This window comes from Pongo pygmaeus, chromosome 13 (assembly GCF_028885625.2).
Source record: "Pongo pygmaeus isolate AG05252 chromosome 13, NHGRI_mPonPyg2-v2.0_pri, whole genome shotgun sequence".
NCBI lineage: Eukaryota > Metazoa > Chordata > Mammalia > Primates > Hominidae > Pongo > Pongo pygmaeus.
In genome coordinates this window covers 104,716,429-104,742,754 of record NC_072386.2, presented here as the reverse complement: position 1 = coordinate 104,742,754, position 26,326 = coordinate 104,716,429, and the positions used below count along the sequence as shown (strand labels likewise).

The window sequence follows — 26,326 nt, the reverse complement described above, 5'->3', positions numbered from 1 at the left end:
TTTGTAATTAAGAGCACAGTGGTTGGAAAAAAGAGCTTTAAAGGTGCTGGAACAAATCTTTGATTGGAACAATCACAGATGGTCTAAGGATGAAAGGATCCGAGATGTTCTTGATGTTCACCTCCTCATTACACCAATGGGGAGACTGCAGCCCAGAACACACCCAAGACCCCCTCACCCACTACCTTGCCTCATCCCTCTGCTACTAAGTGGCAGAGCCATTTCTAGCAGTCACCCCAGAGCTCCCTGGGTCTTAGAGTGGCGGCTGCTGAGCTGGATGTATAGCCCCCACTTCAACCCCATCTGCTTCCCTCTCTCTGGCCATGCCTGCATGTGTAAGGCGACCACATGGCATGCATGCCCAGCCTGGCCAGCAGCAGGGACCTTCCTCCACATGCCCGAGCTCCTGGCTGCAGCAGGCTGGCCCCAGGCCCAAGGAATGAGCTCGGCTCCCTGCCAGGGCCCCAGCCACGTGGTTTCTCTACTTTCCCAGGTCGGGCCCCTTTGGAGAACTGAACACTTCGTACTTGGAGCAGAACAAGGCCCAAGAGGACATAGAACAAGGCTAAGGAGTGAGACTCTGCATTCTCTCTTGGCCACAAGAACTCAGAGGAATACAGCTGAGGACAGGGACGGTCCTCGCCACCACATCCAAAGCAGGATGCCAAGGAGAACTCAGAAGGCCATCTCCTCCACTCTTCTGCCTCCAGGAAGTGTCCACCCCAACCAGCCTGCTCCAGGGGGTAGGATACAGGGGCAGGGAAGCAAGAAACATCTAGAATCCAAAGTCCCACTCATGCTTCTCAGGCTCAGGTCCCTGGCCTGCAAAACAGTCAGCACTGTCCCACTCACCTGGCAGGGCTGGGCTGAAGAAACAGTGAGATGTTTCTAATCCAGGCCCTGGTCAACTCTAATGTGCCATCACAACACTAGTTAGGGTTTATATCAAGAGTGGGAACATTTAATAACCTCTAGGAGGAGCCCGCAAAAGGATCTTGGAGAACTTCTTACCAGGTGGACATTCTCCAAGGCCTGGAAGTTCCTGCTTAAGTCTAACCTGCATCCTTCCTACTGCACTTGAAGCAGCCATATTCTTTTCTAGGTGTGCAGACTCCAAGCGTGCTGACATGGAAAGACCCCTGAGCTTTCCCAGCCCCTTTCTCTCGTGGTCTAAACATGTTTTTACCCTGCCCTCCTGAAATCCACTAGGAAATCTACTCAAGAAAAGTCACCTCAGGGGACAAGGAGAAAATAGGAAGGCAGAGTTCTCTCCAGGATTCCAGGGGAACCAACAGCCTGGGTCAGCTCTGGCTCACATCTGGGTCACTGGAGACCATACTCCCAGCTCACAGCATCACCTCAGCTGAGAACCTTAATCTGCTTTGGCCTCAATTTCCCCACTTGGAAATAGGAATTCTCTGTTACTTGGCTGCTTGCTGCCTGTAATCTGAGAACTGGAAAGAGCCATGAACTTGAAGCCCAGATGCACCGTGTTAGAAGCCCTGCCTCCTCCCAGAGGACTGCGTGGCCTTGGGCAGGTCCCAATCATCCCTGAGCCACACCCCAGGGAAGTCAGTGCCAGGGCTGGGCCCTTCCAGTTCTAAGCTTTAGGGTCTTCCCTCTGGACTCACTGCATGAGGCCAGCAGCCTTGGCAGGCCTGGCCACGGGCTATGAGAAAAGCTGTGCATGGTGGCCTCCCTTGCAGGGCCATCCCAGCAGGCTTGAAAGTACATTTGGAGAAGACAGGTAGGAGGACTCACTGCAGCATCTTCCTAGCCTGCTCGTAGAGACCCTTGGCTGGGAAACATGGCTCAGTCTCTCACTGTGAGTGATACTGAGCCATGCCCAACAAGCCAGGACAGGCCAGGAGAAACCCATTCAGCTCCAGCCAAGTTGGTAACATTTTCTATCTGGGCCCCTCCCCAGAAAACCACAACACATTCTCTTAGCAGGTGGTATGAGGAGGGATGAGAGCTGTGGACCAAGCTTTCCTCTAGAGGTTGAAGATGCGAGCAGAGAGAAGAGGGAGTCGTGTGGTAAGTACCCTGTCCTGGAAAGCAAGTGTTCTGGGTTCAAGTCTTGGCATTGCCAACAACTTGCTGTGAGACCTCAGGCAAGTGTCTTGTCCTCCCTGGGCTACATCTGCTTATCTGTCTGAAAAAGAGTTTGGGCCAGGCCATCACTAAGGTTCCTATAGCTCTGATGTGCTTTGACCTCCACTTTCTCTTCCTCAGCTCCCGTTAGTAAAAGACTCTCACACATTACCCTTCCAAATTGGATACTGAGGAGGCCGCATGCATGGGCCCGAGGTTTTGCCTGCTGGGGAAAGACTGACTACAGCAAAATCATCACCAGCCCTGCCAGAAATGACGCCAGCTGCAATCTGGCATGAAGGAATTCAGCTCATTCCCCTGTCACTTCCTTTTCTTAATAAGTGCCTAGAAACTGTCTGGCCTAAAGCTTGGATAAGGAAGAAAAACCATTCATGACAGGAGCCCCCAACCCCACCAGACAGATCAAGGGGTTGGTTGCAACAGCAACAGAGGGATGGCCCTAAAGACTGTCCAGGGTCTTTAGGTTGAGAGGCATGGCAGACTCAGAGGCCCAGCAGAGACAGAGACAAAGCTGTAGGGACTCAGCCGATGTGAAGTCCCATTACCTACACATTAAATCATATCTGATGCAGATCTCGCCGATTTGCTGGCCATGGTGGCTGGAACAGAGTTGAGGGTATTTTCATGGCTCTCAAGGGTATTGCACGGGTCTAGGGCTGAAAAGATGTTTCCCTCCACCCACATCTGACACCCCAGTGCCAGGGAACAACACGGCTGTCATGGAGGTCAGAGCCTAGTCTTAGAAAGTTAAAGGCAAGAAGCAAGGAAGCAGACAGAAGTTCTCAGTCTGGCAAGGGCTCAGAGGGTCTACGGACAAATGGCTTTGACAGTCTAAGCCTCAGTTTTCTCATCTGAAAAATGGGGATAATCAATCTCACCTCAAAGGTTCACTGGGAGAATCGCATGTGGTTCAAATACTATCCACACCAAGGGCCTCAATACACATTGCTTCCTCTCACTTGCAGGGGACTTAGGGTCACAACCATGCCTTCTTCTGGTTATTCATCCTGTTTATTGATTGTCTCTACCCTTAAAATTTGAGCTTCATGACAACAGAGATTTTTGTCTGTTTTGGCTGCAGTGTTATCCTTAGCACCTGGCATAGAGTAATATATTCAACCAATAATCTTTGGCTGAATGAGGAATGAATGAGTGGCCTTATCTCACACAGGCAGGATAATGGGACCTCAAACCTGGGACTGCCTTCTCAGCCAGGCCGTGAACAGGGTGACTTTGTGCTCCAAGAAGAACACAGGTACATGGCAGGGAGAAGGTGGATGAAGGGGCCGCCGGGAGGGGAGATGAGGAGGATGCAGAGGATGGAGTAGAAGGGGGAAACTGAGGCATGGCCCTGCTGACATTCCTTGTTGTGTCCGGTTGGAGAAGAGGCCATAACATGTCCAGGCTTTCATGGGTCTTGCCTCTTCCATGCTCAGGAGACTCCATACCCCAAGCTCTAAACAGCTACACTCTGGCACTGGAGTTGAAAGTTCTGGCTGTGTTCTAATCCAGCTGTGACACCGAGCAGCCATGTGACCTCGACCTAATCATTTACCTCTCCGAGAAGCGATCTCATCTGTAAAGCAGCAACGCCTGGCCCTTGGTAAGGCTCCCAGGATGCGTCTGAACAAATCCCCCAAAGGTGGCCCTGGAGGCTGGCCTGAGTGTCGGGGCAGGGCCCAGCTGAGATCGCCAAAGCAAGTCAAATCCTCCCACTCTGTAACTTAAACCATGGGAAACCAGACCCAGCAAAGGTGAAGTCATTGGCTTAGTGTCACACAATACAGAGATCCCCTCAGCCATCCAGGAAACCTTGTTCCAGGCTGCTCTATTTATTGAGCACTTACTATGTGACAAGCACAATGATCTTATGAGCCATACTATTGTTCCCATTTCTCGGAAGAGAAAACCATGGTTCAGAAAATTTGAACCAAGCCTGCTCCTTCCCCAGGGCCTTTGCCTGGAAAGGCACACTGCTTCCACCCTTACCTCATTGAGATTCTTCATAAAGCGAGGGAGACTTTCTGGACTAACTTATCCAAGATCCCAACCCTCAAGTACTCCCTGTCTCCCTATCCTACTCTCTCTTAGATTCAGCACTACTTAACTTTCATTTAATTGTTCAGTCTTCCATTTCCCCATTCAGTGATTGGGTATCTGTTTGTCTGCCCCAGGAGAGTGGGAACTTTGTCTTATCCACTGCTCTGTCCGAACAAAGCAAAATGCTTGGCCCATAGTGGGCATTCAACAGATATTCACGGGATGAACAGATAATCACTGGATGAATGAATCTCCTTGCCTGAGGTCACGCTGGCTTGAGGGACAACCCCATGTGCCAGCCCAGCCCTCTCAGACTCCAGGTCCTTGCCCTGAAGCTGGGAGCATCAGGTGCTGCTCCTTGCCCAGGTCTAGGTGTCAGGTGTTGGACCTTAGAGAAGACTGCCTGTTCGGGCCACAGGGGGTCTAGGTCGGGGGTGGAGGGACCTCCTCTGTCAGCTCTTTGAGGCTTTTTTCTTTTCTTTGTTTTTCCTCTTTGGCCCCCAGAGGGCCCAGGTTAAATGCTCCAACAGCTAACATGCCCATCAGTGGCAGAAGCACGGAGAGGCCTCTCTGAGCACTCTCGAATGCTCCAGACTCCCTCTTCATACTCCCTTCCTCACCAACCACCAGTGATAGGAGGCCCAGACTCGGGCTGACCATGGTTCCAAGTCAAGGGGTCAACCTGAAGGGCAGTGGCAGAGGGACCCTGGATATCTCACTCTGCCTCTCAGAGCCTCAGTTTCCCGCTTCTCAATAATGGGAATGAATGATCTTCCTTCCAGGCAAAGAGTCTAGGGAACCTATTTTTATAATATGACTGCCAACTAGGGACCCTGAGAGGCTGCCTCAAGCAGCCACTGAGATCAAAGACCCCGGAAACAAACCAACTGAGTTCCAATCCTGGCTGCATTGTTTACTCGTCATGCAACCCTGGGCAAGTGACTTAATCTGTCCGTGCCTTGGCTCTTTCTCCATGTTGTGCACATGTACCAACAAGGGGAAACACAATTTCCTCCCACGATGGGGAGCCATAGAGAAAGCTGGTGAATTGGGGGTCACTGCTGAGCCCCTCTTTGGGTCATGCCTGCTGTGGGCACTGCCCATAAACCCCATTGTCCTCTGGCTTTGTGTGTGCATGAGCAAACTGGACAGAGCCGGATGACACCAAGATGATGTGGAGACTGAGTGTTCCCTGAGATGGGAGCAGAGTAACCTGGTCTAGCCAAGGTCCCCCGGTCACAGCAGACCCACAGACACAAATACCCTAGACAGAAGCCCCCCAGACACAGAACTGCACTGGAGAGCCACTGATGCCCACAGGGAGAGAGGAGCTACCCCAGAGGGGTCCAGAGCCCACGGAAGCCCCAGCCCCAGCCAGGCCCCAGTCACGCCGTGTGCCAGCAGTAGGTCCTGTGGCCAGACAACCCCACGCGCAGCCCCCACACTCAAAGCAGGGGGAGAAGCAGAAGATGCCAGGCAGCAGGTGGCCGAGGCAGCGTGGCCGTGGGAGGTGGGGTTCCCCGCTAGAGTCTGCGTAATAGACACGGAAAATCTTTACCGGCATACCCATCTTGCCCCTCTTGCCAGGAACGCCAGGCAGGCCCTGCAGGGGAGAGACAGGGAGAGGTCAGGGCAGGATGCCAGCAGGGACAGCCAGGCTTGCCCCAAACCAGCCCAGAGCCACCCACGGCAGGAAGTCACAGAGGGCCTGGAATGTGTGCCACTTGCATGGCGGCCCCAGTGACATGCACATCAGACGGATGGCAGGGTCAGGGTCTGTGGTGACCTAAGAGACAGAGAAATGCCAGTTCCTGTATTCAGCAGATGCTTCATAAATGCTCAGGCTCCAGCTGTCCTAAGGTTCTCTATACCCAGCTTATGGAGGTTACAAGTGAGTTCCCATAGATACGGGCTCAGGTTGGGAGGGGGCGGGGAGGAAGATCCCGAGGCCACCACCCCAGGGGCTTCTAATGGATCTCCAGGCTGGGCCAGGGGTCTGTGAGAAGCTCCCACACCATCTTTTGGACTCCTCTGACTTAGATACTTGGTCTGGAAGGACAGGGTATCTTAGGAAATCTTAGCACCCACTGCCACCACCAAACCAGCCCCACCACCTTCCCCAGACAGCCGCTCCCCCTGGCTGCTGGAACTCCTGCCACCTGCTCTTGCTGTCCCCACCCCCAACCAACACATTTTACTCAAGTAAACCAACTGATCTGTCTAAAAGAGGAATCAGCAGATGGTTTCTGGAAAGGGGCAGATAGTGAACATCTTTGGCTCTGTGGGCCATACGGTCTCTGTCACACCTACCCAACTCTGCCATTGTACTGAGAAAGCGGCATTGACAATATGTAACCAAATGAGCAAGGCTGAGCTCAATAAAACTATTTGCAAAAACAGATAACTGGCTGGATTTGGCCCATGGGCCACCGTTTGCAGACCCCTGATCTATACTATAAAGTGGGCCTGGTGTTCATTGGTTGCAAGTCCTCAAGAGGCTCCGCATACCCTCAGAACAGAGTTCCTTTTCTAACCTTAGTCCTGGGCACCTAAGACATTGCCCCAGGGCCCTCTCCAGCCTCAGCTCCCACCACTCTCACCCTCTCACGCAGCACTTTGGCGGTGTTGAGTGTTAAACTCACCAAGTTACCGTAAATCCCTGACTTTGCACATGCTGTTCCCTATGCCTGGAACACATCTGCCTTGACTTGTCCCCTTATCAGACTCCTACTCGACTCAAGTGCACCTCCTCCAGGAGGAATTCCTTGACTTCCCCAGGCTGGTGCCTGGCAGGTTCTGCTCAGTTTGGGCAGGGGTGGCTGGTGGATGGTGAATAACCAAAGAAGCAAACTTACTCGCTCTCCATCAGACCCTGGCAGGCCGAAGAGCCCTGGGAGCCCAATGTAGCCCTAGGAAAGAGAAGAAGGGGGGTCAGAGAGGTCAAGCGGTGAGGTGTGGCTGGCCCAACCTGCCCCAGCCCACCCACCACTGCCATCCCACATCCTGGCTCCTCCTCTTCCTCCCTGGTGGCAGTGGCAGCTCCAGTGGCTCCTCGATGACATAGGCCTTGAGGCAAGTGTATATGCCCATGGACTGCATGGTGCTGGCTTCCACGATGTAGTCCAAAGGCACATACCCTCACGCCAGGGAAGGGCGCGGGCGCTCGCTGGCAGGAGGCCCGCCCCGCGCCAGGGCTCCAGGACCTGCAGAAGGAAGCTCGCGGCTGGGTTAGATGCTAGCATGGCACCAAGCCCTGCCCACCCCCGGGGATGCTGGCAGGTGCCCGTGGCTCCTGCCATGGCTCCTCCTAGGCCTTCAAGGTCCTGGATGTAGGGCTTACATCCACCCCTGGCCGCCTGAGTGGTGGCATTAACTAACAGCGGCTGCGAACCCGGAGTGCCAACATTGTGCCAGGCACATGCATGCTACCACATTAGACTCTCACAAGGACCCCCCAGATTGTCATCACCCACACTGGACAGATAAGGAAACTGAGGCTCTGTAGATAAAGCAACATGACTAGTCAGTGGTGCAGCTGTGAATTCTCTTCGGGAATTCCTAATCAGCTCAAGGGTCACCCAGGTCCAGCTGACTCCACAGCTAGGGCTTGTCACCATTCTGGGGCTCTTCCCTAGGATGAGTCTCATTTCCTCCCTCCCAGCCTTTCCTCACTCTGTCCCCTCCACCAGGCATGTCCTTCCCATCCCTCATGACTTCTGAGCCAAATCCTTCAAAGCCCAGCTCTCGTGAGCTCTCTCCTTGGGCAAGCATCCCTGATACCCCAAGCCGGAAGCAATCTCTCCCCCGCAACCCCAGTGCCATTTTTGCACCTCGGTAGCATCCTTCTCCACTTTCTCCCTTGTATCTTCATTATTTGTGTTCATGCTTCATGTCCTCATTAGCCTGGGAACTTCTAAAGGGCAGTGACCTGGCCCGGGGCTTCTACCACTATCTGCGTGCCACTCTTTGTGGAATGATTTAATAATAACTCTAACAAAAGCTAATGTTTATTGAGCACGAATGATAGGCCAGGTCTGCTGTCAGTGCTTTGCATATATTAAAGCATTTATTCCATCCTTACCACACCCCGAGGAAGTATTATATTTTATTATTTTTTTATTTATATATATTTTTTGAGACGGAGTCTCGCTCTGTCATCCAGGCTGGAGTGCAGTGGTGCGATCTCGGCTCACTGCAACCTCTGCTTACTGGGTTCAAGCGATTCTCCTGCCTCAGCCTCCTGAATAGCTGATCACAAGTGTGCACCACCATGCCCGGCTAATTTTTGTATTTACTTTAGTAGAGACAGGGTTTCACCATGTTGACCAGGCTGGTCTCGAACTCCTGGCCTCGGGTGATCCACCCGCCTTGGCCTCCCAAAATGCTGGGATTACAGGCGTGAGCCACCATGCCCAGCCCCGAGGAAGTATTGTTACTCAGCCCCCTGTAGAGGTAAGACCATTTAGGCCCAGAGAGGTGAAGCGACTTGCCTAGGACCAAACAGCTGAAATGTGGTAGAACTGGTATTCAAATTCAAGTCTTTTGACTCCTGGGCCTGGGCTCCTAACCACTCTGCATACTGCCTCCCCTCAAACAAGCAACCAATGGAGGCTCACAACCATCTCTCCTTCCCTGGAAGGCCAAAAAGCCACTGAGCCTCCTCGTTGGCATCCAGCATGATTAATATCCATAATCTGAAAGAGTGCCATTTACTGCCATTCCAAATAGGGCTTATCTCCCAGATTTACAGGTGAGAAAATAATTGGCTCAGAGAGGCCCAGTGACTTGCCCAAGGTCCCACAGCTAGCTAATGGCAGGGCAGGTCTCAAAGCCTGTCATCCCGATTCCAAAGCCTGCCCTCTGCCTACTTCAGAAATATGAGGCTGGTGGTGGCAGGGTTGGAAGGGCAGCTTGAGTGACTCACTGCTCATCCAGGCTGCCCACCCAGGGCTGTGTGGCCTGTAAGAGACAGGAGTGCTGGGGCCAGACCAGTCCTCTCTTCCTATGTGGCTCTGAGATGCCACCAGCATGGCAGGCAAGTCGAGCAACCCCAGCTGTCATTAACATGCCCTGTCCTTCTGGCAGATCAGGAGATCAGGACTGGGGCTGGACTGAGAAGACATTTCTCTTTGGGTTTAGGGGGTCCCTCTGGAGGAATGGCTCATGGGAGCAGCAGAATAAAGGAAGAGAGGCCCAGTATCCTGGGATAAGAGCCTCCTCAGGCCCTGCCCATCACAGTAACCTCCTGGGGAATGCACCTCCCCGCCCCCACTCCCACCTCCCCATGCTCTCCTAACAGCCACCAGTCGGCTGCAGGGATTAGGGCTGAGACTGCAACTGTTCTGTCCTCTCCCTCCTGCCAAAATATAAATAGCTTTGGCTCAGGAGCAAAGGATACATGATCTGTCCTGACCGAGGACTGTGTGACCCCCTTCCTGAACATTCCTTGAGAGGCAGCAAGTCCAGGCCTCAGAACACTTGGGTCCTCATCCCAGATCCACCTTAGGCATGCAGTGTAAGCTGGGGCCATCCAGGCCCCGCCATGAACCCAGTTTCTTTGCATGTAAAAGACAGGATTCCACCACATCAGCTATAAATCTTTCCAACTCCATTTACCCCATTCGGTCCACCCAGAACCTTCTCTGTCTTCCCACAACCCACATGGGAGTCCCCACCTGGTGGCCCCCTCCTGAGCTGTCAAGTCAGCTTGACATAACCAGGCTAGAGGTACAAATGGACATCATGACCATTGTAGAGGTAGGCAACTGAGGCTGATCGCTACTCAGGGTCTGCTCCATGGGGGCCTTGAAGGAAGGGGAGATCTGGAAGCTCTACCAGGCTGCAGGCTTGGGCAGCATTCCCACACCAGGTACCCTCCAAAAAGAGTGGTTCCCCCCAGCCCTCAGTTGGGAGCAGGAAGGAGGCCTCTGAAGATTCGACGACAGGCAATTCAAGTGGCCCATACTTCTCCCTTGTAACTTGGCATGAGCCGGGAGACACAGCAAACAAATGCCTAGTTGTTTGCAGCTGGACTGTGGCCAAACCCCCAGCAGAGTCTTTGCTTCCCAGACTTCTTGGCCATGGGGACCAAGCAGCTTACCTGGCTCAAGGGTCTCCCATCACCCATCCCTCCTGCTGCCCCTCTGTTGTCTGGGAGCGCTCAAGTGGGAGGGCCTTGGCTCTCCTTATAGCTCTGACCTCACATCAAGCCCACTGGAGGGACAGGTGATGCTCACCTAGAACCCCACCCATGTGGCACTGGCCAGGAACCACTTACCCTGCTGCCTTTGGGGCCGGGATCTCCTACCGGTCCAGGTAACCCCTGAAACACAAAACACAGAGGGGCAAGGACATATGGAGACGCTCTACCTGCTGCCAATCATGGGGCGAGTCCTGCCTCTTTGGGGCCTCTGCTGCTCTCTTTGTAGAACGGGGGTGGGGTTAGATCAGTGATCTTTGGCCTGACCCCCACAGCCCCAGGATCCCAGGGAGGTGGCTGGTGGGTAGGAGGGAGACTGAGTGGGAGGAGCCTCTGGAGCCCCAGCCCCACAGAACCAGACCTCCTCTTACTATGCAGCCTTATCCCGTGCCTGCAAAGACAGGCTTCCTTGGTCCAGCCCCCTGGAAAGCCCCCTCCTTAGGGTCCACCCAGCAGGTGCAGCTCCTTGGCCCCCAGCCCACCACCTCCCTCTGCCTCGGGGCACCTGCGGCCATCTTCACATCACCATGGCCACAGAGCTTCCAGAAGCCATATACTGCACCTGCCTGCCAGGGTAACCTTTGGCCCCTGGGCTGCCCTCAGGTCCTGGCTGCCCCTGCAAAGGAACAGAGAGAAACATAAGGAAAAGAAAGACCCTGCCCAGCTCTGGGTCTGGGGTACCCTGGAAGACTGGGGCTGACAATGAACAAAGAGAGGGGCAGGAGTGTGAGATGGAACAGGAGGAAGGGGAGGGCCCCCAAGCTCACCCCTCTGTGAAACCGGTCAGACCAGCTCCGAGGGACAAAACCCCCTCTGCTTGCAGCCCAGGAACAAGAAATCACTGAGGAGGCCTGGCTGGTTCTCCCACGCTGGCAGGGCTGCTGTTTGACTTGGGCCAGGCCGGCCAAAATTCCTGCAAACCCCTTGGCGGCGTGTATAATATCCCCTAACATCGCCCGGAACAGGCCAGCTATTCATGGCTCCAACTGGCGTTGTGAGGCTCATGCCAACATGAGGCCGGCATGGACTCTGGCTCTTTTGGGCAAATGTGGCTGGGCGAGAGTGGTGGGGTGGACTGGAGTGGGCTGGGGGCCCCAGCAGGGTGAGAGGCAAAACAGCCTGACTCTGGGGCTGGCTCACGGAGCAGGATCTAGGGAGGGGGCCAGAGACAGGTAGGGGCTGGGAGGAAGGAGAGCGACCGGGGCAGGGCTGAGGCTGAGGCCCTCACCTGTTCTCCGGGGTGCCCTGCCGGTCCAGGATAGCCCTTGTGTCCCTGTTGGTGGGGGGGAAGAAGCTGCGTCAGGCAGGGAGGACACATCTGGTCCTGGAGATCGCAAGGGCCCAGCCTCCTGGCCTGCCCTGTTCAGCACCGTATGTACTGCATCCGGGATGGAGTGTGCACTCAGTAAAGGTTCCCCAGATGGATGCAGATACCATGTGAGGTTCACATATTCCTAAGGTTTTCTCTCTGCTCCCGGTAGTTCTTAGGCCAGAGGACATCATGGGGGTCATTCACTGCTCTGGCAGAGTAGGTGAGCTGAACTGGGACACAGCAACTCTGACCAAGAGACGGTGTATGGCAATCATTCCTTCTGAATCAAGAGAGAAGGTGAGACCATCTCTCAGGGCGAGGATTTGTCAATGGAGGAGTAGACTGAGTAGGACTCGAGGTCTGGAATGTGCTGAGCCACCACGCCACACGGGATGCTGGGATTCCCTCCCCCGTCAAGACCTGCCCCTTCTCATAAAGCCCCCATCACACGCCTTGACCACATATATTAACCCAAATAGTTGTTCCCTTTTCCCACCGGCCCCAGCTCCTGTTCCAGGGAGGAATAGGCCACCCAGATACTGATGAGAAGGACTCTGGCAATGCCCCAGTACCAACCTTGACCCTCTGTCCTGATGGTCAAAAGGCATGTCCAGGCCAGGCCTCTGGGTCGAGAGAACCAAGCTGAGTGTGTGCTTTCAGGCGGCACCAGGTATAATCACCTGAGCCATTTCATAAGAGTAAGGAGGTCTCCAAAGGAAACCTCAGACTTCAAGCTTCCATCAGATGGGGAGCTTCCATTGTACACAGGGTAGCCACACTCATCCATGTCAGACCCTCTTACGCAGGGAGCTCTGGGCTTGCTTTAGATGCTGTCCCTAACTTATTATGCAACTTTGGGTGGGTTACTACCCTCCTCTGAACTTCAGATAAGGGAGTTGGAACTCTGAGTCCCCTTCAGCCATGATGTTTTAGAACCCTAGAATTTGAAGACTCCTCCAGAGTCTAAATTACACACACAAGACTAGAATACACACACGCGCGCATGCACGCTCAAACCTGTAGACCCTCTCTATGCGCTGCCATTTACCCAGCACTACATGCATAATAGATGACTTCATCTACTCCTTCCAACAGTCAGATGAGCTGGAGTCGGGGGCGACTATCATCTCCATTTTACAGAGGAAAACACTGAGTCTCACAGAACTGAAGACGCCTGCTCTGAGTCCCATTGCTAACAAGCCACAGGCACTCACTACCAGATTCTTCTGACATCTGGGAACACACTGGGAATCTTGCAAACATCCCCAGACATGTACAGCTCCATGCACATACACAGACACACACAGGCATATGCACTCAACACCCCCCATCAGCCCCCAGGAAGTGGGGACTCTTTATTATAAACAGCAGAGTCAATTTGATCTAAGAGGTCTGGAGAGTTTACAAGCATTCTTTCTGCACCTATTCATGTCTCAAGAGCCCTCAGTGACATGATTGTATCTCAGATCCAGGGGCCTATGGAGATTGATGCAACAAGGTTGGGTGAGATTCTTCTAGCTGGGGCGTGTACTCTTTTCCCCAGTGGGCAAACTGGGGCATACAACCTCTTGTTTCAGACCCATCAGGATTCCAGTGCTGCTGTACTAACTGGCTGGCTGGGTGACCCAAAGCCAATGACTTCACCTCTGAGAATCTCATTTTCCTCAATTAAAATATGGGGCTATAAAGTTGGAGCAGGGATGGCAGGATAGAAAGTGTGTAAAGCACAGTATTTGGCATTGGATTCAAGGGCGCTGTAAAGGTTAGCTGCTATTATCATAATCTTCATTTTTCATTCATGCATTTGATAAACATTTACCAAGTTTTCATGCTCCAGCGCCGTTCTAGGCACAGGAAGAATGAGACAGACAACATCCTTTGCCCTAAAGGAGTTTACATTCTAATTAAGGAGGTATAAGAACAAAGCAAACATAAAAATAACATCTGGGCTGCAAGGAGAGAGGAATGGGGAGTTGCTTAATGGGTACAGTTTCAGTTTTGCAAGATGAAACATTTCTGGATATTGATTGCACAACAATGTGAATGTACCTAATGCTATCGAACTGTACACTTAAAATTGGTTAAGATGGTAATTTTATGTTATATGCGTTTTAACCACAATTAAAATAAAATCTTTTCAGAAACAGAGAGAAAATGTCTAGTAGTGATCAGTGCTGTGAAGAAAAGGAAGTAAAGTTACGGACAGAGAACACGGCATTGGGGAGGGATGGTGAAGAGAGGGTGGGATCAAGGAAGGCTGCTCTAAGGAGATGAATGGGATGAACACAGGGCTGGCTCCATGCAGAAAGGCAGTGCAGGCAGAGGGAACAGCAAGTGCAAAGGCCCTGAGGCAAGGATGCCCTCAAGTGGCTTGGAGGGAACACAGGAAGGCCTGTATGACTGGAATAGAGTGGGTGAGAGGGTGAAGGATGGGGGTGGTCAGAGAAGCAGGAAGTCAGAGCATGCTGGCGGTGATATGATGCAAAACCACAGAAGCACTTTGAGCAGGGAGGTAGCGCGACATGATGTAACTAACAGCCGTGATCATCATTTTTCCACCTGGAGCTTGCAGATTAGGAAGAACAAGTGAAACTTTTTCCCAGTGAAGAGCTGAATGGAGGCTTGCACTCTTGGTTATGTGACTATGGGTAATTATCCTCTCTGAAGCTCACTCTGCCATATTCTACCTGCCTGCAAAGATCCAATGGAGTAACAGGGCAAGAACCCCAAGAGAACCATAATGTGGGGTCCAGGGGGCCCTTGGCCATCACCAGCTCCTGCGGCTTCATCTGCAGCCACAAGAACCCTGCTGAAAACCAATTCTTCAGCCCCCATACCTCCCCACAAAGGAAGCAGAGGCATTTCTCCAGTGAAATCCCAGGAGAAGATTTCAAGTAAACCCTTTTACTCAGGATGCAGCTAAATGGAAGTGAATGATCATCACGGCCATGCATGGTGGCAGGCCCTATGCCTGGCTCAGCACTGAAGCCTTCATATATCAGTTCATGGACTCCTTGCTATCACTCCTAGGAGGCAGAAATTACCATACACATTTGCCAGTTGAGGAAACTGATGTTCAGAGAGGTAAAGAGACTTTGCTGAGGCCACACAGCTTTCTAGGGGCAGCACCTGGCCTGTGACTCCAATATCGCGTCCTTAGCCATCAAAAAGCATGGGATGAAACGTGCTCATTGAGGCCTAAGACCTGCCTAGAAGAGCCACAAAGCCACTCAAGGAGAGATCCCCTTATAGATGTGCCTCCCTGGGATGAAAGCTTCACATCATTGCAGCATTATTCAGGCAGAGGTCAGTCATGAAACCCTGGAATAACTGAGCTGAAAGGTCCCCAAACCATTAGTTTGACAATCTCCTTTCTCATTGGACGGACTGAGAAACTGAAGCTCAGAGAGGGAAAGGGACTTGTCCAAAGTTACCTAGCAAGTTATGACCAAGCCAGTACTTTTCCCTGGGATTCCACACCCATTGGGATATACAATTTCTAGGTATCTCTTGATCAAGGGACCCTGAAGGGCCTTGAACATTGCCATGAACACCCCAGTTTCTCCTGGATGGCCAGTAGCAGCAGAGCGAACATAGCCAAGGCGGGAGGTAGGCGGCAGGAGGTGCTTATGCTCCCTGGAAGCATCTTAACAATGTTTACCAAGCTGGGGCCAGCAAATAGCTTCAAATGACAGGGCCCCAGACCTGCAAGAATCTAAACCATTATCTTGTGCAGCGCCCCGCCAATTATGGGGCGGGTGCTGACCGCAAGGTGGGCCCATGGGCAGTGACTTTCCAGTTTGTGATCGGTGCCTGACTGGCACTAAGGGAGAGGGAATGTTTCGGGGAGCTCCAGGGACCGTGGTGTCTGCAAGGGGCCTCTGGCTGCCCAGCAGGCGGGTCTCCACAGGACCTGTGTTTATAATAGAACTCGGTCTATATTTTGGTTTGGGAGCCAGATTAATCATTGCTTACAATGCGCAAGGAGAAACCAGACATCACCTCACTGTTGCTACAGACCGTCTCCCCGTCTGGCTGGGCTGCTTTTTGGGCTTTGGGCAGGGAGGGGAGGGGTCCCGTCCTTGCCTGGGGGTCCTAGGGACCAATATGTACTCAGACATCGGCTGTCCACCCAGGCTCCACCTCCGCCTGTGCGAGGCCTCAGCTCCCCTTGTAGTTGACATGAAACTCACCAAGCTTGCTTAGCTCTCCATTAATCTCTGCTGAACTTCGCTACCTCCTGGGCAGCCCACACCCCAGACTGGGCCATCAGCAGGACAGAAAGAATCAAAGAGTGAGAAACACATGCCTAGAGTAGAGGGTCTTATTATGTGATGCTGGACAAGGTGCCTCTCTGGGCCTCAGCTTCCCCAGCTAGCCTCTCCAAGTGTCTTGTGGGCTCAGAAATTGTAGGATTCCGAAGTCTGTGGCTAGTCTAAAAGCACAGTCCATCGTGGCACAGCCAGGTGTCTGACACCAAACTCTGCTCCGTGGATGCCTGAGACAGCTCCAGGCAGGAAGGTATATTTTCTGCATGGCTCATTCATTCATCCAGTTATTCATTCATCAAACAAATGTCTGTTGAGCCCCAGCAATGACCAAGACCCTGTGTTAGGCACTAGAGATACACCAATGAACAGAAAAAACTCTACCTTCTACAAGGGGATGTGGGCATTAAATGCATATTAAGTGGAATGAAGGAGAGTGCTAGAAGAATGTAGCTGCACCCAGCCAGAGGAAGTGACATTGTAAACTGAGGCTTGGGGGAGGAGCAGGACTTGGACAGGAGACATAGGATGGGATAGGAGGGATGCCAGTGGGTATGGGCTGCAGAAGCAGGGGAGCCTGGAGAAGTTTCTCGGGAGGAACTCTACGGAATTGGGGGTGCCACACTCAGGCAGAACCGGGAGTTCGGCAGAAAGGTGGGAAATCATCTCAGGCAGCCTCAATCACATTTCCCCAGACACACTTCCAGATGACCTCCATGCTCTCCCATTTTATTATAGTTTCCACGGATAATGGCCAACTCAAGCAGCATTCCTGCTAGGGGGGCAGGGTGGGGGCAACAGGAGGGAGCTAGGGGGAAGTCAGGCTGGAGAGAAGCAAGTCAGGTTTTGATTTGAGTAGCAGTTTTGTTCCATGCATCATGTCTATCTGGGGCAGTATGGTAAGAAAGATTCAGGGGCTGTGTCAGGACTTGGCCAGAAAGATCAATTCGTGAGGCTTGCCAGAGGTGAGGAGCGAGGGAGTTGAATGTGGTCAGCACTGCGCTAAGCCCCACATGAGAAACAAAGATGAACGGGTTGGGTACTGTCCACTGTCCAGTCTAAGCAATGTGTTGACACTAGTGGGTTGCCCACTAGCCCAAAGAGGCTGAGAAGGGAGGCCAAATGGTCAGAGAAGGGAGGCGTGACTTCTGCCTGGAGGTGCTGGGGAGTCCTCTTGAAGAAGATGCTATTCTTCTCTAAGAACAGAGCCAAGGGGCAGGCACATGAGGATGAGTGTGGAGGAGAGGGCATGCCTGGGGAGGGCACAGCAGAAGCAGACACAGGGAGGCAGGAAGGCCCAGGGTATGTGGGATTGGATGGGGCCAGGGTTTCTATACAGCAAGGTTTCTCAACCTTGACTTTGTGGGCTGGACACATCTTGTATGTGTATGGGAGGGAAGGGCTATCTCGTGCATTGCGGGGTGTTTAGCAGTATCTCTGGCTCCTACTCATTAGAAGCTAGTAGGACCTCCCTCCCAGTGGTAGGTAATGGCCAAAAATATCTCCAGACATTGCCAACTGTTCCCTGGGGGGCAAAATCACCCCAAGTTGAGAACCACTGGTCTACAGGAGAGAAAACAGGAGGGTTAGATGACAGAAAGCATGGGAGGTGCAAATGGAGTTTTGGCAGCCTTCTTGGCTAGTGGAGGGTGGTTAGCTGGAAATTAGCAAAATGACTAGCGCTACCAGATGGGCAAGACCTTCTTCAGATGCTTCTCTTCATGATCATCATGATCATTATTTATTCATTGCACAAATACATACAAAGTGCCAGCCGTGTGCCAGCCCTGTGCTGAGTGCAGGGATATTACATCTCATTTAATCCTCCCAACCATCTCATGAGACAGCTGGGGCCCAGCAAGGTGAGGCAACTTGCCCAAGCTCACACAGCAGGAGAGGGACAGAGCGGGGATTCCATCCAGGTCTATCTGACCTGGTTTGCGTGTCTTCCCTACCTTGGGAACTGGCCCAGCAAAGTCCTTCCACAAGCATCTCAGGCGGTGGCAGAGAAACAAACCTTCTCGGGTAGGCAGCCTCTTTTTTACTGGATGGGCACTGTCTTGTTTGAGAAACTGTTTCAATCAGCCTTGTGGTGACAGAAAGGGCCTGAGGGTCAGAAGACCTGGGTTTGAATCCTAGCCCTACAGCTTAGAAACCCATGGAAGGTATTTTCATTAAATTGGTGCCTCTCATTCTTGGCTGCGCGTGGGAACCACCTGGAGGCCTTTTAGAGCTACTGATGCCTGAGTCCCACTCAGACCACCAGAGCCAGAATCACCACGATGGGGCCTGAGCTCCCCAGCTGGGAGCCACTGCTGTAGACTGCACCCTCCAACCAAAACTCCCTTTCTCTTGCTAATTTTTCTCCATAGCCCTTTCTGTCTTATAGTGTACCTTTTATTTTTACTGTTTTTCTTTGTATCATCTGTCTCCCCACCCTGCCACAAGGATGCAGGCCTTGCGGGGCAGGGATTTTTGTCCATTCAGCTCAGTGGCTGGCACATTATAGGCATTCAATAATTCTTGTTAAATAAATGAATAAATAGGATTATCCGTGTTGCCTCAGAACGACAAAAATTCAATGTGCTGGTGAGCACGAAGAGGAAGCTGACCTCACCTCTTATCCACTCACCTCCCTTCTTCCCTCAAGGCTTCCCACAAGAAATAATACAGAAAAGCCACACTACTAGATCAGAGCCAAGTGGCTGCTGTTGTCACCAAAGACGTGTGTGATAGGAGAGACCATCTACAATGGTGGCCCCAGACACATTGCCCATGGCAGTGGTTCTCTTCTCTGATCCCCACCACTGGTCAGGGGTCTCTGCCTTGGGACCTCAGCTCCCCGATGCTTCACCCAGCACCCTCTGTGAGTGGGTGACGCCAGCCTGCCACAGACCAAACTCTTCTGTGTGTGTCTAGGCCAGGGCCAGAGGGGAACTCAGAGCAATTGGCTTTGCCAAATAGTTTTCCAGCTGCTTAGTGGCTTTTCCTTAACTTAGAGAAGCTGCCTCTCCCTGCTCAGGTGAGCTGGCTCCTCTTGGTTGGGGGTCCTTGGCCTCCCCGGACATCTGCTTAATGCAAGGAGCCCTGGCACCCCAGGGAGGAGCTGGTTCCGGTCTGGTTTCCCCATCTCCTGCCACCTCTGCTAGGCTGCCACCCCCACGCAGAACAAGACCACCCGAGGCTGCTTTATGAGCTGGGACCGGAAGGAGACTTTTCCACTCACACCTCATCCATCAGAAAGCGCTAGAGCCCAGAGAGGAAGTAAGTGGGGAGCGCAAGTCCCTCTGTGTTCTCTGAGCCAGAAAAGACCATGTTTCCCAGCTCACAAACAGCCACTGCTTCTGGGGCGGGCCTCTCAGGTTGAAGGTATGGCCTGCTGTGGCCATGGAGAAGGGAATGGGGGAACGAGGTCCTGCAAGGCCCCCTGTGTCATGGGGCTCTCAAGGCAAGAACAGGATGGAGCTGGGAGACACCCCAGCTGTCCAGATGAGAGCCAGATGGCCTAGAGACAGTTCAGCTGTGGCCATAGCTGGGAGCCAGGGCAGAAGCTTAAGACACAGTGGTAGGTCGATGGATTCACCAGACAATCCATCAGCAGTCGGGGATTTTCTTGGAAAAAGCAATCGATCCTTAGTCTGCATTGCTTTCCCCCATTTCCTGAACACCTGCTATGCACAGGCTTCATGCTAGGCTCAGTAGGAAGAGCAATAAACGAGATTTGCACACCCTGGTTGGTGAGGCATGCCTGGTGGCTCAAAATTACTAAGCCAAGACAGCTTAAGTGTTCTTGAGCAGACAGGAGCCTCATGGCCTGAAGCTGGGTGCTCCAGGAGGACTCCCTGGAGTAGGCACAACTAGAGTAGAGTCTTGAAGGAAGGGAGACACAGGCTGGAGGAGTCACAAAAATCCCGGGGGACTGTAAGTTACAGACCCACTATCCAGGAAATGCCAGTCTTTTCCTCGCACAGGCGTTTGGACAGGTAACTCCCCCAGCATGGCTGAAATGGGGATGGGATGGGCACGACATAACAACAGCCAGAAAGGTAGCGAGAACGCACTGCCTCTCCAGATCATTCCCCTTCCCCTGCAGAGCATCAGCGAGGGCCACATATTAGACTCTGAGAGCTCATTGACTTGCCCAAGGTCACCCAGCCAGGAAATGGCAGAAGTGGGAGTAGGACCCAGGTCCAACTGACCCCAGGGTCCACTCCCTCAACTTCTCTGCTCCAGGCCTTGCTCCTGGTCACACAGCCCCAGACTGTGCAGGGTCAGAGATGGGGATCATTGTCTCCATCTCATGTAGGAGGAGGCTGAGGGGCAGAGACAGGACTTGCAGGCCCAAGACCACTCAGCCAGTGGGTAGTGGAGCCAGGGCCAGCACAGGGTACTCCATCACCACAAGTTTTCTTGAAGGTGGCCTCCCTGGGAGCAGCTGGGCCCCCAAAAGGAAGGACAGCAAACCAAGGATACTTCCTATGCTACCTCATTAACCATGGTGGGAGGCACCCACTGCAAGCCAAGGTATTCCCTGTCCCCAACAGGCACAACCCTTGGAAAGCTCTCTCACCTCTCGCCCATGTGCCCTGTGCCCAGGGGAGCTGGGCTGGGGCTGGGGAGAGGCAGGTGGGCCCACAGCTCTTCTGCCTGAAGACCTGGCTTGCTAGGAGGCCCACCGCACAAGGCAAAGCATCAAAACCAAACAGTACCTTTCGTCCCGGAGGTCCTGGATTCCCAGAGAGCCCAGGCAAGCCCATGTCGCCCTGGAAGACACAGACAAGGTGGATGAGGCAGGAAAACGGGAGCAGAGACACTCTGCTACACTCTACAAATTGGAATGGTAAATTCCAATGGCTGGTTGTTTCCAAATGAGATTCATAGAGAAGTAGAGGCCTCAGAGGAGACTCAGGGGCTGCCCAGCAAGAAGAGTGGGTGGTGTACCCAGCCCCCTCCCCACTCGACTCAGCGGCTCCATCTGATCTATTTTACATACTGGGCTTCAGCAGAAGACACCACTTGAAGAATGGGTTCCAATACTAAAACCATGTTTGAAAACTATGCTCCAGAGGACACGTGCCTTATCAGTCCCATATCAATCAGCCATCTCTCCCTGCAGTCCTGAGACACCTTCCATTGCTGGGCATGCCGCTGGCCAAGCAGGGGGCATTTCTGCCACCACCCCAAGACCTGAGAACAGGCCACACAGGAGCAGGAGAGAAGCCTGGGCTCCTGGGTGCCGATCTCATTTTGCCACTTATCAGCTGCATGACCTCCAGCAAGCCACCCCTGCCTAGGCCTCCATTTTCTCAACTGTAAGCTGGGCCCATCTGTCTTGGCTCATGGGGTTATGATGGGGGTCAAGTGGTAGTATATGGGAACACTCTCCTGGGACCCTGGGTCACCCAGTAAATATGTGCTAAGTGCAAACACCTAGCAGTGAGGATGTGAAGCAATAAGCCACTCGTGTCTTGGGGAAATCAAAGAAAGCAGCCAGCTCTAGGTGTCTTTAAGCACAGGAGGCTGGGCTGAGAAGCAGAGTTCAATCCATCAGGATGGCTCTGGGGCTGTGTCCAGAAGGAAGTCAGGCAGACCTGGGCATTGCTTCCAGGGTGTGTGTGCCTGGAAGACTGACACACTAGACAATCTCATTTGGAGTTCTGGGCTCCCCTCTTCCCATCTGTCCCGCACTCTCTCCAAGTCCCTTGCTCAGTTTATGGGGTGGATGCTTCAGAGACGGATGAAGGCCTTTAGCCAAAGTGTTTTTCCTTCTGCAGGCAAACTTGGTTTCATAGCCCTTCAGAGTTAGGGAGCCCTGAATCTCTAGCCTCCTAGAAATCCACAGACCCATCTGCTGGAGTTAACCTCAGCAAAGGCTTTGAGTGTCTATTGGAAGCTTCCTGGCCATGTGCTACCAAGAAACTTCTGGATGCCTACAGTCACCTAACAGGCCCCACAGAAAGCCATGCAGGACATTAGGCAAAAGGACATTCACCAAGGGTGTGCCCATAGGAGAAATCTTTTGTCAGTTTTGTTGGTTGCACTCTGGAAAGAAGGTGGCTGGGAATAACCTTGGGTGGGTTTGGTGTTGGGAAAGGCTAAAGGACTTCAAGGAAAAAACCAAACCATACCCTAACCCTTCTAGATGTTCCCACCTCCCTGCCTTTGCCATGCATGGCCTCTGCCAGGACGGCTAGCTGCAAAGTGTGGCAATTTCACTATCATCCACTCCCCTCTTCCCTGAGAACTGGGGTCCCTGGAAACCTACCTTTGCCCCATCGTGGGCCTTTCCTGGTGAGAGCCCTGGGTCCCCTTTCTGTCCCTGAAACAAAAACAATTCCACTTTGGCCACCAAGTCATCTGGAGAGGATGTCTGTCTCCCCACAAACTCTGCTCAAAGCCCTGCTCCCTTGCTCAAACACCTTCCCATCCATCCTCCCGCTCACACACCTCCAGAGGGTCTTCTCCAACTCCACTACTCCTCTGCTCTAACACCTTCCACAGCTTCCCCTGACTGCACGCTGACAAAGTCCAAATTCCTCCTTCTGCTAGCCCAAGTCTTCTGTAATCCAGCCAGTCCCAGGCACCCTATCTAGACTCTGCTCTCCTTTCAGCAGCCAAACCCACAGAGAGGGTCCCTCTGCTCTATCCTCAAACCACAGCCCACGCCCCAGCCATGTCCCACACCGTCCTGCAACCAGGCTGTTGCTCAGGCAGCCACCCACACCTAGAAACCCTTTCTCCAATCATCATTAGCCAAACCACAAACATTCTTCAGTTCACAGCTGGAATGCATCCTCCACATCCTACTTGTAGAGCTCTGCGTCCATCCTCCAGGTGACCAGTCTCTGCCCGTGCACGTGGCCAGGACTGTCTCCTGGCTTGTTCCCCTGGGGCTCTCAGGGGTTCCTGAGAGACATGTCCAAGAGGCATGTCAATACTTTTTGATTTTCCAGAATGTTGATATCCATCTCATGGGTCTGTACATGAGGTTCAATGCACGAACAGCCACTTACAGGTGTGTACGGCCCTTCACAGTTGGCACTATCCCTCACCTCACTAGATTCCTACAATCTAGTGAGGCAAAGGAGGCATTATTCCTCTCATAATATATTTGGGAAAACTGAGGCTAGGAGAAGGAAAGGGACTGTCTAGGGCCTCAAGACGAGGCATTGGCAGAGCTGAGATTATAACCCTGACTGGTGACTCCCAGACCTGCGTTCTGGGCTGCCCTGGCTCCTGCTGAGTTAGAATAGGCAGTAACTTGAGGAGAAACTGACAAGCAGTGAGTCCCCAGTCAGAGGCAAGCACTCTTTGTGCCTAGCATAGAGGACAGTCCCTGTCGCTCAGATCCTGGCTCCTGAGAGCACTGGGCTCAGGAAAAGGGCCCACAGGTTCACTAGCCGTGTCTCTCATGGGGTGCTTCTGGCTGTGGCTCCTCTCCTTTAGCCAAACCTGATCAGATGACTCAGGAAACAGCCCTGTGGAAAGTCAGTCCACCCTGTGTCACCTTCTAAGAGCTCTTAATTTTTGTCCCCATTCCTATCCCACCCTCAGCCCTCTCCCCTCCCTGCCTCAGCTGGGCCCAGAGTCAGAAGTCCTGGACCTGCCAGACTCACAGTGGAACCTCAGGCAAGTCACTGCAACTTCCCGAGCTCAGCTCCCTCACCTTTAAAGTGGGGACCACACATGCGCACACACATACATGTGCACACACACACACAAACACACGCCAGCTTCCCAGGTTTCCAGGCAAGGAGCCAGGGGGATAATGGTCGTGACACATGGGAGGGGTGGTTTGGGCAACTTTAATTAATTCCCACTCAGTTCTTTTCTTCGTTAGAACTCAGAGTTTCCAAATCCTGACTCGGTCACCCTCCACCAGACATCACTGCATTCTGAACTAGAAAGTGCCTCTAGAAGGGAAAGGAATGAGCTTTCGCTGCTCACCTACTATGCACAGACACTGAGCTAGCCCCACTCTGTGCACCATCTCCTTTAGTCCTCAAAGCACCCATTTGTTCCAAGGAAGGACAAAGGTGGGTTCAGAGAAGGCCAATTCCCAGCCTGGGCTGGCCTTCCCTGGCAGGGAAGAGACAAAGGCTGAGTCCGTCCCCAGACTAGGTCTGGCTTCAAAGCCCCATTTGCAAATGGGAGGCCTGGGTGCTTCTCTCACACTCCCCATCCCCCCAGCTACCCCAGGCTGAAGGTCCTCAGAACTCCAACTCTGTCCATCTGGGCCCCTCCAGGTCATATCTTCTGCAGAACCTCACCTCTGGGATTCACCTTGCGCCGCAGCTGCTCCTCCTGGACACCCTCCCACCCTGGGCTGTTCAGAAGCCCAGCTCAATGCCTTTTATGTCCATGGTACAAGGCCAGGCCTAGGGCTACCAAGGATTCCAATGGCCAAAAAAGGACAGCAGCTCTTTCTCAGCCAGCCTGTGCCCACCTCGATCTGCAGCTGATAGAGGAGCTGGGCTTAACAAGCTTTCAGGGCTGGGCCTTCAGGTATCCTATTCTCTCATCTTACAAAAAAAGGAAACTGAGACCCAAAATGATGACTTGTTCCCTTGCCCACGGTCCTTACCCGGGCATTTTAGTTATTTATGGATTTCTCTCTGCATTCTCAGCAGCCAGCACAGTACTCGAGATGCAATGCCTGCCCGAGTATGATACCTACAAGTACAGATGCTACAAGCCAAATCTCAAGATGAACAGAAAACAGGGAATGCCATGGTGGGGAACAGACACATGCATGTCCATGACGGAAAAACCACAGAGACCAGTGATGATGATAAGCATTAATATTTACTGTGTGCTCTTCTAATCCCTGGACACATATTAACTCATTTAATCCTCCAAATCCATAAGTTGGCAATGATCACTATCCCCCTCTTACAGAAGAGGAAGCTAAGACACAGCAGGAATAAGTCACTTGTCCAAGGTCATACAATTAGAAAGTGGGATTTAGTCATTCTATTACAAAGATACATGCACTTGTATATTCATTGCAGCACTATTTACAATAGCAAAGACATGGAATCTACCTAAATGCCCATCAATGATAGACTGGATAAAGAAAATGTGGTACATATACATCATGGAATACTATGCAGCCATAAAAAGGAATGAGATCATGTCCTTTGCAGGGACATGGATGAAGAAGCCATTATCCTAAGCAAACTAATGCAGGAACAGAAAACCAAAAACTGCCTGCTCTCACTCATAAGTGGGAGCTGAACAATGAGAACACATGGACGCATTGGGATGAACAACATACACTGGGGCCTGTCGGTGGCAGGGGAGTAGGGTAGGGAGAGCATTAGGAAAATTAGCTAAAGCATGCTGTGCTTAATACCTAGGTGACAGGTTGACAGGTGCAACAAACCACCATGGCACACGTTTCCCTATGTAACAAACCTACACATCCTGCACCCATGGCCCGAAACTTAAAATAAAAATTAAAAATTAAAAAAAAGAAAGTGGGATTTAGGTTCTTGCAGTCTGGTTCCAGAGCCTGAACTCTTTAAATTTTGATATACTGCAGATGAAAAACTACAATCCAGTGGTAAGTGGAGGGCAGGAGGAAGTTGGAGAGAACTCCACCTAGACGGAGGTAAATCCTTGAAGAGAGTTACAGCTAAGTTGAGGCTGGCAAAAGACAAGGAGGAACCAGATGAAGTAGCAGCTCAAGGGATGCTCAAGGTACCCCTAGACAGGTGAAGGTATGACTTCTGGGATAGAGCACACTATATGTCTTCCCAGCCAGGCTCCTGCAAATCTTCCAATAAGAAATATAAGTTATATACAAAGTCTAACTAACCATTTACACCTTCATAGAAACAAGAATCTTGTTGCCAGACCAGCTCTCCAGCCAATGAGCTTGTGTGACCACGATAGAGCCTGTGTGACCTTGAGCAAGCCACTTTCCCTCTCTGTATGTGAAATGGCAGACTCTGCCTGGATTAGTTAACAGAGGCAGATGGTACTAGAAAACAGATGGGAGCCTTAAGTGCCAAGAACATAGCGGGAATGGGAACTATGGTGAACACCTTTCCTGCAGGTAGGGTTGGGAAATAGAACAGAAGGCTTGGGTGGCTGAGGCCCAGAGATGGGGTGAGACAAGGGAGGAATAAATCACAAAAGATTTGGAAATTCTGGCCAGGCATGGTGGCTCATGCCTATAATCCCAACACTTTAAGAGGCCAAGGAAGGAGGATCACTTGAGACCAGGAGTTCCAGACCAGCCTGGGCAACAAAGTGAGCCCCTGTCTCTACAAAAGCAAAAAATTTAGCTGGGTGTGGTGGCGCACACCTGTAGTCCCAGCTACTTGGGAGGCTGGATGGGAGGACTTGCTGGAGTCCAGGAGGTCAAGGCTGCAGTGAGCTATGATA

The 26,326-nt window shown here is 52.3% G+C and overlaps 1 protein-coding gene across 7 annotated transcripts in view; it reads right to left on the bottom strand.

Annotated features, from left to right (window-relative positions):
* Positions 1-26,326, bottom strand: part of COL27A1 (collagen type XXVII alpha 1 chain) — a 160,070-nt gene that overhangs the window by 97,553 nt on the left and 36,191 nt on the right. For 6 of the 7 annotated variants that reach the window (XR_010123360.1, XR_010123361.1, XM_063649839.1 and 3 more), the window contains exons 6-12: positions 22,200-22,253; positions 20,644-20,697; positions 11,583-11,627; positions 10,917-10,970; positions 10,433-10,477; positions 7,011-7,064; positions 5,714-5,758 (exon numbers count right to left, since the gene is read on the bottom strand). Coding sequence is in view for 5 of the 7 variants with exons in the window: in XM_063649839.1 (XP_063505909.1) it covers positions 5,714-5,758; positions 7,011-7,064; positions 10,433-10,477; positions 10,917-10,970; positions 11,583-11,627; positions 20,644-20,697; positions 22,200-22,253 (351 nt within the window). In the remaining 2 variants the exon portion in view is untranslated. The remainder of the gene's footprint in view (positions 1-5,713; positions 5,759-7,010; positions 7,065-10,432; positions 10,478-10,916; positions 10,971-11,582; positions 11,628-20,643; positions 20,698-22,199; positions 22,254-26,326) is intronic. The other variant, XM_063649840.1, reaches the window with a different exon arrangement.